The sequence below is a fragment of the Geotrypetes seraphini genome, chromosome 1 (genome assembly GCF_902459505.1).
Source record: "Geotrypetes seraphini chromosome 1, aGeoSer1.1, whole genome shotgun sequence".
Classification (NCBI taxonomy): Eukaryota; Metazoa; Chordata; class Amphibia; order Gymnophiona; family Dermophiidae; genus Geotrypetes; species Geotrypetes seraphini.
The window spans coordinates 360,721,093-360,736,329 of NC_047084.1; the positions used below are offsets into that span (position 1 = coordinate 360,721,093).

The following is a 15,237-nucleotide window of genomic DNA, read 5'->3' on the forward strand; positions in this document are numbered from 1 at the left end:
GTTGTTACGCCGACTGCGATTCTCGAGTTCCTCAAGCCGATCCTGCATGTCGGCATTTTGTTTGTGAAGCGCCGTCATCTGTGCCTCCAAGGCAGCGCACGTGTCCTCCTGGCCAGACAAGTGCTGCTCAACTGCAGCAAGTTGGTGGTTCTGAGCATCAAATTTTTCATGGACTTCTTCTACCGCCGATTGCAATTTGTTGAGGTGGTCCGCCAGAGCAGCCGTCACAGAGCGGGTGATCTCCTGGATCCAATCGCCCGCAGGAATGGTAAATGAAGCGGGCTCCGCCGCCATTTTGGCTGCGGGGGAAGGAGGCTTATCCCGAGATGTTTTCGCTGCTCTGATGGGCATGCCCAAGGGTAGCACTCTGCCCAACTGCAGCAAGATCGGTGCGTGACATGGTACACTGCTCTCCAAGTGTACCATGTCACGCACCGATCTTGCTGAGTGGGGGGATAACTGCGGATAAAATAGCAGATTTCAGCGGGGTCGGGACGGAGCTCTCATCTCCTGCGACTGCTCAGGTAGGCATAAAGCCAATAACTGTCATACAATTGGGTACAGTAGTTTTTTTTCCTCTTCTTCAGGGAGTTTCAAATCAGTGGCAATAATGTGTGATTGCCTATTAATGTGTATTAATTGGTGGTAATATGTGTTTGCTAATGATTCAATGTAATGGGATTTTTTTTTTAAAGCAAAGAATGCTTAAGAATATACGTGCATACAAAACAGCTTTTTAAAATTCAAAATGAATAATACAACGCGAAACTTGGAAGTTGTTCAAGTATCTAAGCAAAATAAATAATAATCCTTTGTTCTAGCAAGCAATACCTCAAACTAGAATTCTGGGGGATTGAGTTAAATAAGTTGGTGATGGTACAAGCAAAGACCCTCCTCCCCCAACCTCTTGACTTAAAAAAATTTCCTATCCCTATCCTGAAGATCCCTAATCCTGATCCCTCTAAAAAAATTATTTGGGAGTATTGATCTCCTACTTCTCTCTCCCACACTTATGGAGGACTCCTGAGGTCTAGTGGGAGGGGGCAGGACTGGAGCAATCTGTTGAATCTTCTTGGTAGTTGATTTTCTTCTTAAAGGATAATGGTTTCTTCCTGGGGTGGTGGGAGGGCAATCTGGATTTTCTTTTTTAAAGAATATTGGACAGGGAGGGGGACTTTTTTGTAATTGGCATAGCTCTTCAAAAGATAGCAGCCCTTTCTTTGGGTTAGCTATTTTTGCATTCCTGCAGCCAGGAATGCATGGTATTCCCAGCAAGCAGTAATGAAAAAATGATTTATCCCATTACTGCAGAACTCTTAAGTAGGCCTCTAAGTTCATGATCAGCTACTAACTAAAGACAGACACAGGCCTTAGTTTTAGACTGTTAGAGTATAAGGTAATTGTTTGTTCCTGTGTAGTAGTACATGCGGGTATCAAAGTATTGTAGGAAACACTATTCTCTACTTTCAGCTATTAGATTTTGATTAAAAATTTGTTCCATGCTATGTTTTATAAACACTAATACTGGTTATTTTTCTTTTTATCTTTATTCTAAGGAATTCAAAAGAAACTAATTTTCTTCCTGGTGCATCTCAGAATTTAGAAGATGAGTTTATAATTAGTGAAGGACACAGTATTGATTTTAAGTCGTGGATTGGGATTCCAAAAAAACATAAACAACTAAAAACTGTGAAATTGCGACCAGCTGGGGAAGAAATGTCACATGCTGCAGAGAAAGATAATAGCAGGAAACTGAATTTGAAAGAAACTCCCAAGGAGTCTCTTGTGGAACAGTCAAAAAATCAGCAGTCAAATAAAGAAATAGAAGAAAAATTGCCTATTAAGCCTGTTTCAAGTCAGAGTTGTGCTTCGGACTTTAACAAACTTGCAAGGAATGCTGATGGTACTATGAAAAATCCACTTCTAGATAAAAGTGGTGTGTCAGCTGTTGCACATGAACAAAACTGCAACAAGACAAAGTGGCAAGCTAAAGCAAAGATGACTCCCATGGAACAGGTCAAAACACAACAAACTGAAAAAGAGGCTGAAGAAAAATTACAGAATGAAAACTCAAGCTGCAGCCCCTGTAGAAGTAATTTGAAGTTACCACATCTGGAACAGCAGAAAAGTAAGATGAAAGGTAATTGGGTTTTTTTAAAAAATTATTATTTATTTAGTATTTATAAGGTTTCACATTATTTATGAAGTATATCATCTTGTACAGAAAGTGTAATCATGAAAACATAATATTTAAATTTACTTTCAGTCCTGAAAATAAATCAAACTGTAAAAAGAAACACATCTTAATTTAATCACACACTAGTCCTCAGAATTAAGATCCAAGATTTAAGAATAAGAATAATTTAAATTAAAGATAACAAACAAACGAAATTACATAATCTGTTGCTGAAAGAGAGCTAATTATTACTAAGTACAGATGTTTCTCCATTCTCAAGGCGCTTCAGAGAAAGTAAAGCAGTCAAATGAGCCGGTTCTACAAACACATATTTTAAGGAACGGTATCTGATCACACGTTTACAGGTGTATATAAGAAAAAAAGAAACCCCCTATCTGAGTCACACCTGGTTTCAATATTAGAAATTCCCTTCTTCTCTTCTGAGTCTCTCTTGAGACATCCGGAAATATTTGAATATGGAAACCCAGTAAGTCCTTTGATCTATTTTTAAAGAAAAGTTTAAGGATCCAATCTTTGTCTTGAGCTAAAGCTACAGTCAATAAGAGAGTGGCTGAAATAGCTACTTCTCTATCTGATTGTTCCAATAAAGCGGAAACATCTATAAGATCTTCCTGTGGTTTTCCATCATCTTTCTTTTGAGAGTCCTGAGTTTTTATAGGTAGATAATACACCCTTGTAAGTAGTGGTAAAGAGTTCTCAGGAATTTTAAGAATTTCCAGAAAGTAACGCTTTATCAAATCTCGTGGAGAGATTGATAAAATCTTAGGAAAATTGATTAAGTGCAAATTGTTAGCCTGACTATTATTCTCAAGAGCTTCCAATTTTCGCCTCATATTTAGGTTATCTTTAACAAGTAAATCTTTATTACTTTTGACTGTTTTTAAGTCCATATTTTCTTCCTGAATATCAGACTTCAACAATACAATATCTTGTTTCAAAGATTTAATTTCTTCTTTCTGGTTTTTCATTTCTTTATCCAAATTTTTGAAAGGTAATTGTTATTGCATTTTATTTAACCGTATTTAGCATTAAGGACATAAGATATAGATCAAGTCGGGGTTATTATGAGTGTCAATATATACATTCCAAAAGAATATTAAGAAATGAAATTTTATCATTCTTAAAAAAAAGAAAATGAGGTAAAGGCAATAAATAATGACAGGAAGAGAGGCAATAAATAATGACAGGAAGAGAAGCATTAAACAGAATGAAAATAGCTGATGTGGACAAATGCAAAGTGATGCAGAATAATCCAAATCATAGTTACCGGATGCTAGGGTTCACCTTGGGGGGTCAGTGCTCAAGAAAAAGATCTGGGTGTCAACTTAGACAATACGTTGAAACCTTCCGCCCAATGTGTGGCTGTGGCCACAAAAGCAAACAAGATGCTAGGAATTATTAAAAAATGGGATGGTAAACAAGACTAAGAAAGTTATAATGCCTCTATCGCTTAATGGTGTGACCTCACCTTGAGTATTGGGTTCAGGGCTGTCCTCCTTATCTCAAAAAAGATATAGTGGCACTAGAAAAGGTTCAAAGAAGGGCGACCAGGATAAAAGAGATAGAACTCTTGTATGAGGAAAGGCTACAGAGGTTAGGGCTCTTCAGTTTGGAAAAGAGATGGCTGAGGGGAGATGATTGAAGTCTACAAAATCCTGAGAGGAGTAGTATGGGTAGAAGTGGATCTATTTTTTATTTTTTTACTGCATGCATTAAGATTTACAAAGACTAGGAGATACTCGATGAAGTTACAGAGTAATACTTTAAAAACTAATAGGAGGAAATATTTTTTCACTCAGAGAATAGTTAAGCTCTGGAACGTGTTGCTAAAGGATGTAGTAAGAGTGGTTAATGTAGTTAGTTTTATAAAAGGTTTGGACAAGTTCCTGGAGGAAAATCCATAGGTCTGCTGTTGAGACAGACATGGTGGAAGCCACTGCTTGCCTTGGATTTGTAGCATGGAATGCAGCTACTATTTGGGTTTTTGCCAGGTACTTGTGACTTGGATTGGTCTCCGTGGATACGGGATAAAGGGCTAGATGGTCCATTGGTCTGACCCAGTAAGGCTATTATGTTCCTAAATAGCTTATAGCTTATGTAAACTAAAAGAAACTATAATTCTCCAAGGACAAGCAAGCATCATAATATCACATGTGGGTGACATCATTCACAAAACCTGATACGCATACTGCCACTTAAAATCTTTAGGCAGTGCCTGCACTATGCACATGCAGGTACCTTCCCGCCCAATGTTGACACACAGTTCTATGTTTTCCACAGAGCCAAGAAGCTTTGTTGTCTTCTCAGTGTGTCAAACTTTAAAGTCTCTAGTTCTTCATAATTCATTTTTATTTATTTTCAATTTTGTTTTCCAAGAGTTTAAATTCTGTGAATTTTTGGCCTTAGGGCCACTTTGAGATCTTATTTTGACTTTGAGAGAGTCAACGTTTTTCGGTATACTTTGAGTGTGGTTGCATAACTACAAAAAGGTGGTATACAAGTTCTAATCCAATCCATTATACTTTAGCTCCCTAGGCCATCGAGCCTTTTGACTTAGCATTGGACTTTTTTCCCTCCGTATCAGAGGGTGCAAAGCAACTTCAAGAAATGTACTCTGTAACCTGGATATTTCAGGCTCTGACCCCACAAAATTGGTGTGCCCAGTGCCTAGGTCCTGAGCATCTGGACATTCAGTATAAATTCTGCGTATGCAAAAAAAGATCACTTGAAAGTCTGACAAATCCAGTGTGATAAATTTTTCATTTCAGCATCAAGCATGGCAGGAATCTGGGCCCAGCACTCACCCTGCATGGTATCGGCATCCCATGCACCGATGCATCAGTATCGGCACCTCCATGCACCGATGCCGCATAGAGAGCGTTTAATATCGGGCTGTCTTCAGAAAACAAGGCTCGATTATAGTTTGGGCCATACCTCATGTATTGGAATAAGCTTCACATAAGAAAGCTAAGAAGCATAAACATTCCTCCCTTTCTAGGAGCTAGATTCACTAAGCAAACCGATTGTGTACTGATCGGTTTGCGAGCCCTTTGCGACCTGAATTCCCTCTGACCCAATTCACTAACCTGTGTACCGATCCGATTTCGATCCATGCATGCAAATGAGGGAAACGGCAAAGTAGGCAGGGACGCGATTCACTAAGCAAAAATCTTGAATACTGACTGGGCTGGCTGATCAGCAGGAAGCGACTGCTGGGGACCAGTCACTCACCTCATTTCCGACTGTTCTGCCAGCCCTAAAATAAACACGCTCTCTGCCTCCCCGACTCTCTCTCTGCCTCCCCCGGCTCTCCTGCTCTCTGCCACGACCTGCTCATCCCGGACTTGCCTGCCCTGCTCATCCCGGACTCGCCTGCCCTGCTCAGCCACGACTCGCCTGCCATTCCCCCCAGTGCGAGCCCGTGGTTTTGCCAACCAATCATGGTCCTTCTCCAGGATTTTCTTCCGTGAACACAGAAGTATTTGTTTAGCATGTTTGCTTTTTCTTCATCACTCTCTACATAGCAGTTCATAGCTTCTTTTGGTCTCACAATTCCATTTTTTGTCTTTCTCTTTTCACTAACATACCTGAAAAAATTTTTGAATCCCTTTATATTTCTAGCCATTTTCTCTTCCGCTTGTGTTTTCTCCAGATTAATCTCTCTCTTGGCTTCTGTGTTTCAACCAGGATTCCTTTCTATACCCTATTCTTGAGTTTTTTTATATTTCATGAACGCCAACTCTCTTGCCTTTATTTTCTCAGCCACTAGTTTGGAGAACATATTGGTTTCCTTTTTCTATTCTTTTTATTTATGTTCCTCACATAGCTTGGACCAATGTTTTTCCACTTCCCTTATTGTTTTCCCATCCTATCAGCTCTTTCTTCAGATACTCCTCCATTTTACTGAAGTCTGTACATTTGAAATCTAGGACTTTGAGTTTTGAACCCTTCACTTTAGCAGTTATATCAAACCAAACCATTTGATGATCACTAGTTCCTAATTGAGATCCTACTCAGATATTAGAGACACTTTCCCCATTTGTGTGCACCAAATCCAGTATTGTTTTTTTCCCTCATGAGTTCCCTCACCATTTGTCTGAGCATAGCCCCTTGAAAGGCATCCACAATCGCTCTACTTTCCGATTCCACAGATGAAACTTTTCAGTCTGCATCCAGCAGGCTGATTGCATAACCTAGCAATGACACCTCCTCTTTCTTTCATAACTTTTGGATATCTGCAACAAGATTTTTATCAATTTGCTATGATTGAGTTGAAAGTCTATAGACAACACCCACGTAGATAGAAGTTCCATCTTTTCTTTTCAAATAGATCCATATCACTTCTTTCTTTCCCTAGGCTCTCTGCATTTCTATTGCATTGGCATATTTTGGCTTGATTCTATTCAATTTTTGTAGATAGTGTTTTTATTGTAATTTTTTTTTTGTTATAAAACTCATTGAGCAGTTTTTCACCAAGAAAATTTATACATTTTTGTAATTAATTACATGCAAGAAATCATAGCAAATTAGAGAATCCTTAATGGTGACAAAGTGAAAGTTGGTTGAGAGCAAATATAGTCTGTGAAATAGAAAAAGAATATGGAGAAACCAGATTCACCTTTTTATCTGTTATGCTCCAATATTTATGGAAATTGTTGAATACCATGAAACAAGCCACATTAACCTTATATGTACATTCATAGTACTATCTTCGGAAAAGAGTTATCTGCAAGAAATTATGCTTTTAATACATTTTGATACAATTGAAAATTTCTGTTCATTTCTAGGAAAGAAAAGAAGGAACTACAAAGATGCTGTGGATCTAGTATCTCCAAAGAAGAGAAACATGACTGACCTTAATACTGAAGAATTATGCTCAGAATTTCAGCCAATTAAAGATAGCACCAATATAGCAAAAAGTGTTTCTTCTGTAGAGAATGAGCCAAAAAATAATGCCATGGAAAATGTTTACTTATCTCGAAGTAATCGGAAGTCAAAACCACCTTCATGTTGGTGGCTGATTTCACACAGTGAGAGCAACCTGGCAGATGTACAGCATTCAGAGCATTCTTATCAGTTGCCAAAACAATCTTTGAAGAAAATTTCAAGTAAGATGATTTTGTTATTCATATTTCCTAATTTAATAGGTATATGGTTGAATAACTCACGGACACTATTGAAAGTATATGACCGAAGACTAATAAATCTGTGTACCACCCCAATTCCCTCATCTGTCCTGGGCTTAACCTTAGTATTCCCAGTGCAGGAGTTGGCATCACTTGTTACCTCTTGCTGTTCTCTTTCAATTTTGATCTGAAGCTTGAACCATGCAGGGACTAGTGTTCTTACAAGATTTTAGGGTCATGTGGTTCAAACCAGCAGAAGAGGAGGGAGCAGCAGCTTGCCCTGAATTGGTAGCATGGAATGTTGCTATTCTTAGGGTTTGTGCCAGGTACTAGTGATCTAGATTGGCCACCATGGGGATGGGCTACTGGGCTAGATGGACCATTGGTCTGACCCAGTAAGACTATTCTAATGTTCTTATTGTGATAGTGGGTATAATTTTCAGGATAGGAGCTGCTTTTGCTTGGCTGTTGGAAGGGAGCCAAGTCTGTGGAATGATGCAGGGAAAAATTTGTCCCCGTGAGCGTAGTCCCTGTCCCCGCCCTATTTCTGAAAGCTCAGGCCCCGCTTTGTCCTCACAGACCATCTGATCCCATTCGCACAAGCCTCGAATGGTTATGATTTTATACTGAACTTATTTTATTAAAGTATAAAAAGAAACAATATTCTGTACAATTGTCATTTTATAAATCACAAATATCCTCTCCACTATCGAGAAAACTGAAGTCAAATTACTACAGAATGCTACATTGAAAAATCAAGCAAACAGAATACTTCAGTTACACATAGCAGGAATAGTGTTAGAGGAACTAGGGCAATTACCCCCTAGTCTGAGAGAGCCCTAAGCCAGCTGGAAGCTAAAGAAGCACAGCTTGTGTTTTGCAGTCCCCAGTTATGTCCAACACCAGCTCGAGCAAGATACATATTTCAAATCAGATATATTCTAATCACAAAATAGAATATAAAATTATTTTTTTACCTTTTTATTGTCTCGTCATTTTATTCTTGTTGGTCTCAGGTGCTGGTCTGTTTTCTTTTGTCTTCTCTTAACTCACTTGCCAGGGTCTCCTGACCATTTGACATTTCTTCTTTCCCCATGCTCACTATCCATCTTTTATCTCTGTGTATGTATTGTTCCCTCATGTTCAGCGTCCCCCTTCTCTTTGTCTCCTATACATCCCTTTCTAGTGTTTTCCCTGTGCCCATCTCCCTACCTTCATCATCTCTCCATTCTATGATCCCCTCCCGTGTACAGTATCACTCCTCTATATCCCCCTGTCCAGCATCTTCCTTTTTGTTTTTATTCTCCCCTATGTCTAGCCATATTCTCTGTGTCCATATACCCTCCCATGTCTAGCATTACCCCTCTCTGTCCATATACCACCCCCATGCAGCATTCCCCTTTTTGTCCCTGTTCCAATGCTCCCAACCATGCCCACATCTCCCCTCTTATTGTATATGTCCCTGTGTCCAACTTCTCCCCTCTCTTACTCCTTTACACAATGTGTCTCTCACAATCTCTCTTTCCTTTCTCCCTCCACTATGTTCAATATTTTACTCACTCTTCCTTCATCGCCTTGGTTCACCTTTTTCTTTTTCCCTTTCCTTCTCTCTATTCCTCCCTGCAGGTCCTGCACCTTTCTCCCTTCCCTCTAGCCCCCTACTCATGGGTCCAACACCTATGTCCTTTCTCTGCAGTGCCCAGGTGTGGTACTGGCACCTCTCCCTTCCCTCCAGCTCCACTCCACCCACCACATGGACCCAGCACCTGTTTCCCTTCTCCCCCCAATCCTCAGACCAGATCCAGTAAATGTCACCTTTCCCTTCTGCAGCACAAGCAAACTCCTTCCCTCCTTTGCAGGTATAGCAGCCGCTTCCCCTTGTGAGTCAAACAGCCCCCCTCCCTCTCATGATTCCAACAGCCCTCCACCCTCCCTCCCTCTCCCTGATCGCTGGCAGCAACAAAAAGAAAAAAAAAAACAACCCACAAACCTGTGACTCTCCTAGGTTGGCCCCTTCCCGCCTCCTGGGGTGGACCTACCAGCCAGTTGGAAACTTCCTGTACGCAGTGATGCTCCAGGAACCTTCTTGCTGCCGCATCCCTCCTTCCAATATAACTTCTGGTTTCGCTGTCAACTTAACAAGATAAGAGAACAGTTAATGATATTTTGGAAGATATATTAGGTGGCAGGCAGGGTGTGCTTTGATGCATCTTTTAACTCCATTGCCAGTGATTTGGTAGTTTGGTTTGGTATTAATTCAACTGAGCACACTGCATTCAGTATTTATAGGATTGTTTGAGCATTTGTGGTTTTTTTTTTTTTAGATCTTCCTTTGATAGTAGTTAATAAATAGAAGATCTTAGTTTTTAGGAGTCTTCTGATATATGTTCACTTTATTGGAATATACTGTACATGATAGCATGCTCCTTGGTCTCTTAGTATTCTCTATCTCCAGCAAGTAGATAGATGGTTTCTTCCATGCTCTTGGCTGAATCTGTTGCTGGGTTCCTGTTGTAGGTCTCCTACCTCGGTCGAGCTTGGGGGTTAGATATCTGAGGGCCTCTTCTGGGTAGGGCCAGGTCTCTACCCCACCTTCCATGTCCCTCTTCAGCTGCGGTCCCCCTGTGTTCCCTCCTCACAAACCCCTCAGAAAAGGGGTGGGTGGGGGGGGACCAGAAGCAGAGACCTGCTAACCCATTGTGGCAGCTTAGAGAGGAGCAAAGTAGCAGACTCCTGCATGAATGCACGGTAGACAGATTGTGACAGCAGGAGAGCATTCCGGTTTCCTCCAGCTTGTAAGTACCTTCCTCCCTTGTTTTAAGTGGGTTAGGATTGGAGCACTCTGGTTGGGGGGGGGAAGCAATCCATGGATCATAGGTGCCCCTCCTGTTTCCTACTGAGAAGTGCCTCTGTTGTGGCTTCTACAGTTTCAATTACTTTCTCACTCTGGTTGCACCTTCTTACAGTTTCCTGGCTATGGTGGTGAAATTTGTTAAGCACTGCTCCTGTGGTTGGCGAAGAGCAGTGTTTTGTCTTCCAGCCATCAGAGGGGGAAGTGAACAGGGCTTGGGCCTTTCCACGTGAGAAATGTTCCCATAGTTCGGCAAGATAGCTTTGGAAGCTGATGCTGTGTTCAGCTTTCAAGACTCCGATGCTTCTGTGGGAGGAGAGTCTTGAGGCTAGGTTCCATCTGAACATCCTTCCCTCAGTCAGGGATCATCTGTGGAGTCAACAGCATTGTTGAAGAGCCAGGAGGAGTGGTGCAGTCAGCAATCCTTCTCCCAAAGTTCATTTTTCTCCTCCATCAGGCATTTTTACTCAGTTACAGGCTGTTCTAAGGGCTAGGATGGCTGTGGCTTCTTCTCTGGAGGATCCTTTTTCTCCCACGCCTGCTCTTAAGGGTCTCTCTAGTGCTGGATGTTTGCTTGGGGAGTCGGCTTTCAAACACAGAAAGTTGGATACATCTGCACTTGGAATTCCATGTTCCCCTCCTTCTGTTCCCTTTCAGATTGCAAGCTCAATGGCTTCAAGCACTGCTTCGCCCCAGGAAGAGTTGGAAGAAGGGAAGCTGGCGCATGACCCTACAGCAGTTAGGGTGTTCCACATGGAGATGCTGCCTTCACTTATCATTCAGGTGTTGGAGGCCCTCTCAGGGTTTCCCCACTCCGGCAACGACTAATTATGAAATTTTCAACACTAGGCCTCCTCCATGGGTGTTCAAGTTTCAAGTTTTATTTTAATTTGATGAATCGCTTAATTTAATTTTTACTAAGCGAGTTACAGCATATGAGGCCATCCAAGAGTTTCTTTGCTACCCTGTAATGCTCATCTTGAGAAACTGGAAGTGATGTTTTTAGGTAGCTATGGCCATAAATTTCAAACCTATAGTGGTGCTGCACCTTTGGTTCTGCGTGTTAGTACGCTCCTTTGTGCGCACCTGTTGTTCGCACATTATATTTACTTATTTTATCTTATAAAATTTAACATTTCTTAAGTTTTTATAATGTTACTTATATTTATTTATTTTTATGTCTCATGGAGCTTGGTTATCCAATTCCAATTCACGGGGGACATTGACCAAAAAATTCTCTTTCATAACCTTATGGTGTGCAGGTAAGGAAAAATATCCCTGTATCCCACTTACATTCAGTTTCTTCATCTAACACACATCTTTTCTTTGTTGGTTTACTTACTTGCCAATCGTTACAAAATAAATATACTGTACTCTCGTTCATGGTCTTATATTAAATCATAAGTTAGATCTTTGTTGTTTGACAGAAACATGGCTTACTAATTCTTATGCCTCTTACTTAAATCAGGCTACTCTTTAAAGTTTTAGCTATTATGTGTGCAATCGCACTATTCGTAAAGGTGGAAGAGTCATGATTCTTTACTCCTCTAAATATCACAAATTTTTCAATCAGTTAAAATGCTTATATAGACACTCCAGTTTAGGTTAACTGCTGATGTTCCCCTTGATATTCTCTTGATATATCATCCTCCTCTAACTATCTCTACAAAGAAATTATTAGAGATTTTTATTTAAATGCTCGACGTCCACTTATTTTAGGTGATTTAAATATTCAATTTGATAATCTTACTTTATCTTCAGTTAAAGATTTGTTTGTTCATATCAGATCTAAACTTGATTACACATATTGTTAAACCAACTCATAGAGCTGGTCTTATTACTGACCAAATCCTATCTTCTCAGTCTGATAGTCTTATTATTATTCAGTCCATTATACTAAGATCCCATTCATTGACATGGAGCGATCATTCATTTATTTCTTTCAGTGTAAGATTAGGGGAGGGGGCAGTGGCAAAGATGGCGGCGGCTGGCAAGTACTAGTCAGGTGAACTGCTATTTCCCTAGCATCTCGCTAGATTTACCCTGGAATGCCTCATTTCAAACAAAAAGGTGCTGTCGGGATGGGACCCTCACCAATGGATTGTTCGACACCTATGCGTCAGACTCTGCTCGATTTTACCGCCAGAGCTCCTTTGGATTCTGGAGGGAGAGGCTCGCCTGCGTCGGCGTTTCGGGACCCAGCACCTGCGCATGAGTCAGAAGTTTCATTACCCCCTCCTTCTCCCATTGTTCCTCTGTGTCCCACGGTTGAGCTGCCTGAGACTCAGAGTCATCCCGATACCGAAGTGGTTGCGGGTATGTCTTCTATAGAGGGGAGTCAGGTGGAAAAGGCTCACGCGGTGAAAGTGATATCAGGAGTTCAAGGGTTGCCTTCAATTCCTTTGGAGGTTACACTCCTGGATGTTTGGAGAATGCTCCAAAGAATGGATGGGGACAATACAGAAAGTCGTCCCAGGAAATTCCAGGAAACGACAGATTTGGTAAGGAAGATGGACTCTTTCTAAGACTGTTGAAAATTTGAAAACTGAGAGTGAAGCTAAATTTAAAGTAGTAAATGAGGACATAACAACATTGAAATCAGCAGTAGATGGTTAATTAGAGATAAACTGATGGTACACAGGAAAATTGAACAACTAGAAAATTTTAATAGGAGGCTTAATTTGCGTCTCTTAAATTTTCCGAAGACAATAGAAATATCAACTGTTGAACTGTTCAGGAAGTACTTAGTACAAAATTTAAACGTCGCTCCCAAGGCCATTTCCCCAAAGAAAAAGTCAGGGAACGAAGTTGGACTAGAAAACCAGAATAATCAAGCTCAAACTACTATGGAATTGGAAAATTTATCTGCAAAATTAGAGACACCTACTTCAATAGTTGAAGAGAGAGCGACATTACTTGTCTCTTATTTTTCAACAAGACTTAAGCTCAGTACTGAAGATTTACTTTCGTAAAACACAAATTCTTTTCTTGGGACAACGAATATGGATTTTTCCAGATGTTAATAAAGAAACTCAAGAAAGAAGAAAATTATTCTTAATAATGAGGCAAGAAGCTAAAGAAATTGGTGCTGTGTTTCAGCTGAAGTATCCATGTGCCTTATTAAATATTTACCAAATTATTTCTGGTCTGGATATTATCTAAATCCTTGCAATAATATACTGTTTATCAAGACGCCTCAGCCCCACCACTCCACCGCAGAAAGTTTCATTCAAATCGCGGGAAGTATCTTTTGCTCTTTAAATCTTTTGGAGTCGGATGACGACGGCGTACCTTGGGAGACCCTTGAAAAAGCACGATATACGTGCGAAACATGTCGGGTCTGGCTCCCTTGGTTGGCTGAGATAAGTATTATCCCTTTGAGGATTTACTTTCTAATTTAATGCAATTGAGAAATTTAACATTAATATAAAGGATTATTTAAGAAAAGACAAAAAGTTAAAAAGTTAAAAAAAAGTTTGGAAAAATATTTTTGTATTATATCAATGACAGCCAATGATGAAGCACCGCAAGATACTTCCCGCGATTTGAATGAAACTTTCTGCGGTGGAGTGGTGGGGCTGAGGCGTCTTGATAAACAGTATATTATTGCAAGGATTTAGATAATATCCAGACCAGAAATAATTTGGGATTTATTGTCTATCGATGTTGGCTGGATGAGAATATCTGTTAAGGCCAAATATTAATAGATGTTATTAAATATTTAGGCACAGAATACATTTTCCTTGTTCCAGACCATTTTAGAGCTTTCCTGGACAAAGAAAATCACCAGGGGGTAATAAAGGGATGTAATTGATAATGTAAGGGGCTATTGTAAAGCCGTAAAGCCTTTACTTCTTATTCTAATTTTTGTTTCTTTAATATTTAAGTCCCATGTATTAAGACCTCTTCCCCTTCAAATGTTGAGAAAAACAAAACTTTTTTTGATCTTTAATAATTTCCATATTGTGATCTTATTTGTTTCTTTTCATTTTGCTTACACAAGTTGTATTGCTTGTAAATTATTTCAATAATAAATACATTTTTAAAAAAGTTTCAATATTGACTTCTATTCCTAGTCAAAATACTTATAAGGATTTAAGTGCAATAACACACACTACACTTCTCATTTATTCTTAGTTAGATCTATCCGTCCAACCGCCAGAATTTTGTAGGAAGCCTCAAAATTCCAGAGATGTAAACCCCTACCCCTCATACCTCATCACTGTGTCAGTGCCTGAGTTCCTCAGTCTTTTTTCCTACAAGCCAGGCTGTAGGTGCTGGTCTTTTCTGCTTATGTTTTATTTCATGTAATTTCAGTCTTTGCGTTTATGGTTTTCGCCCTCATGCTGTGGAGGTTCCCTGCAGGGACAGTTCCGACTGTGGGAGATCACAGACCTTTGGGAAATATCTGTTTCTGGAGGGTTCCCTGTTTGTCAGTAAGCCTTTGGACAGCCTGCACATCAGATCAGGGCTCAGGAACCATTCCCTTGGGAATTAGCTCACCCCAGGTTCATCCGCTTGTGGGTCAAGTGCATGCTGCATGGTTCCATGGAGGCACGCCTGGGATCAGAGCCAGACTGCGTTCCTCCACAAAGCATGCTGTGCAGCATGTTCAAGTTCAAGTTCAGATTTATTTTGATTAATCGCCTATATAAAACTTTCTAAGCGATGTACAATAAAATACAGGTTATAAAATACATAATATCATATTAGTATTACAAAACAACCAAAACATCAGCACAAGTAATTATTAATTAATTAAATAAAATAAAGAAGATTTCTCCTTACCTAAAATTTAACAAAACATGACAGGGAGGAAAGGAGGGAAAAAGTTACAATATTTCTCATAATAGAGGGAAAGAACATATGGAAGGGAAAGACAATGTAAAAGGAGGGAAAAAAAGAAAGAAAATTAATCGTTAAAAGCATCGTTAAATAAAAAAGTTTTCAACAATTTTTTAAAAGAAATAAGATCTTTTTCCTTTCTGATAAAAAGCGGCAGGGTATTCCAGAGTTGGGGAGCTAATACAGAGAACATATCATTTCTCCTTGTCTAAGGGTAG

The 15,237-nt window shown here is 39.9% G+C and overlaps 1 protein-coding gene across 2 annotated transcripts in view; it reads left to right on the forward strand.

Moving 5' to 3' along the window:
• CENPC (centromere protein C) overlaps positions 1–15,237 on the forward strand; it is a 219,715-nt gene that overhangs the window by 91,822 nt on the left and 112,656 nt on the right. For both annotated transcript variants that reach the window (XM_033914837.1, XM_033914846.1), the window contains 2 exons: positions 1,557–2,140; positions 6,985–7,305. In XM_033914837.1, the coding sequence (XP_033770728.1) occupies positions 1,557–2,140; positions 6,985–7,305 (905 nt within the window). The remainder of the gene's footprint in view (positions 1–1,556; positions 2,141–6,984; positions 7,306–15,237) is intronic.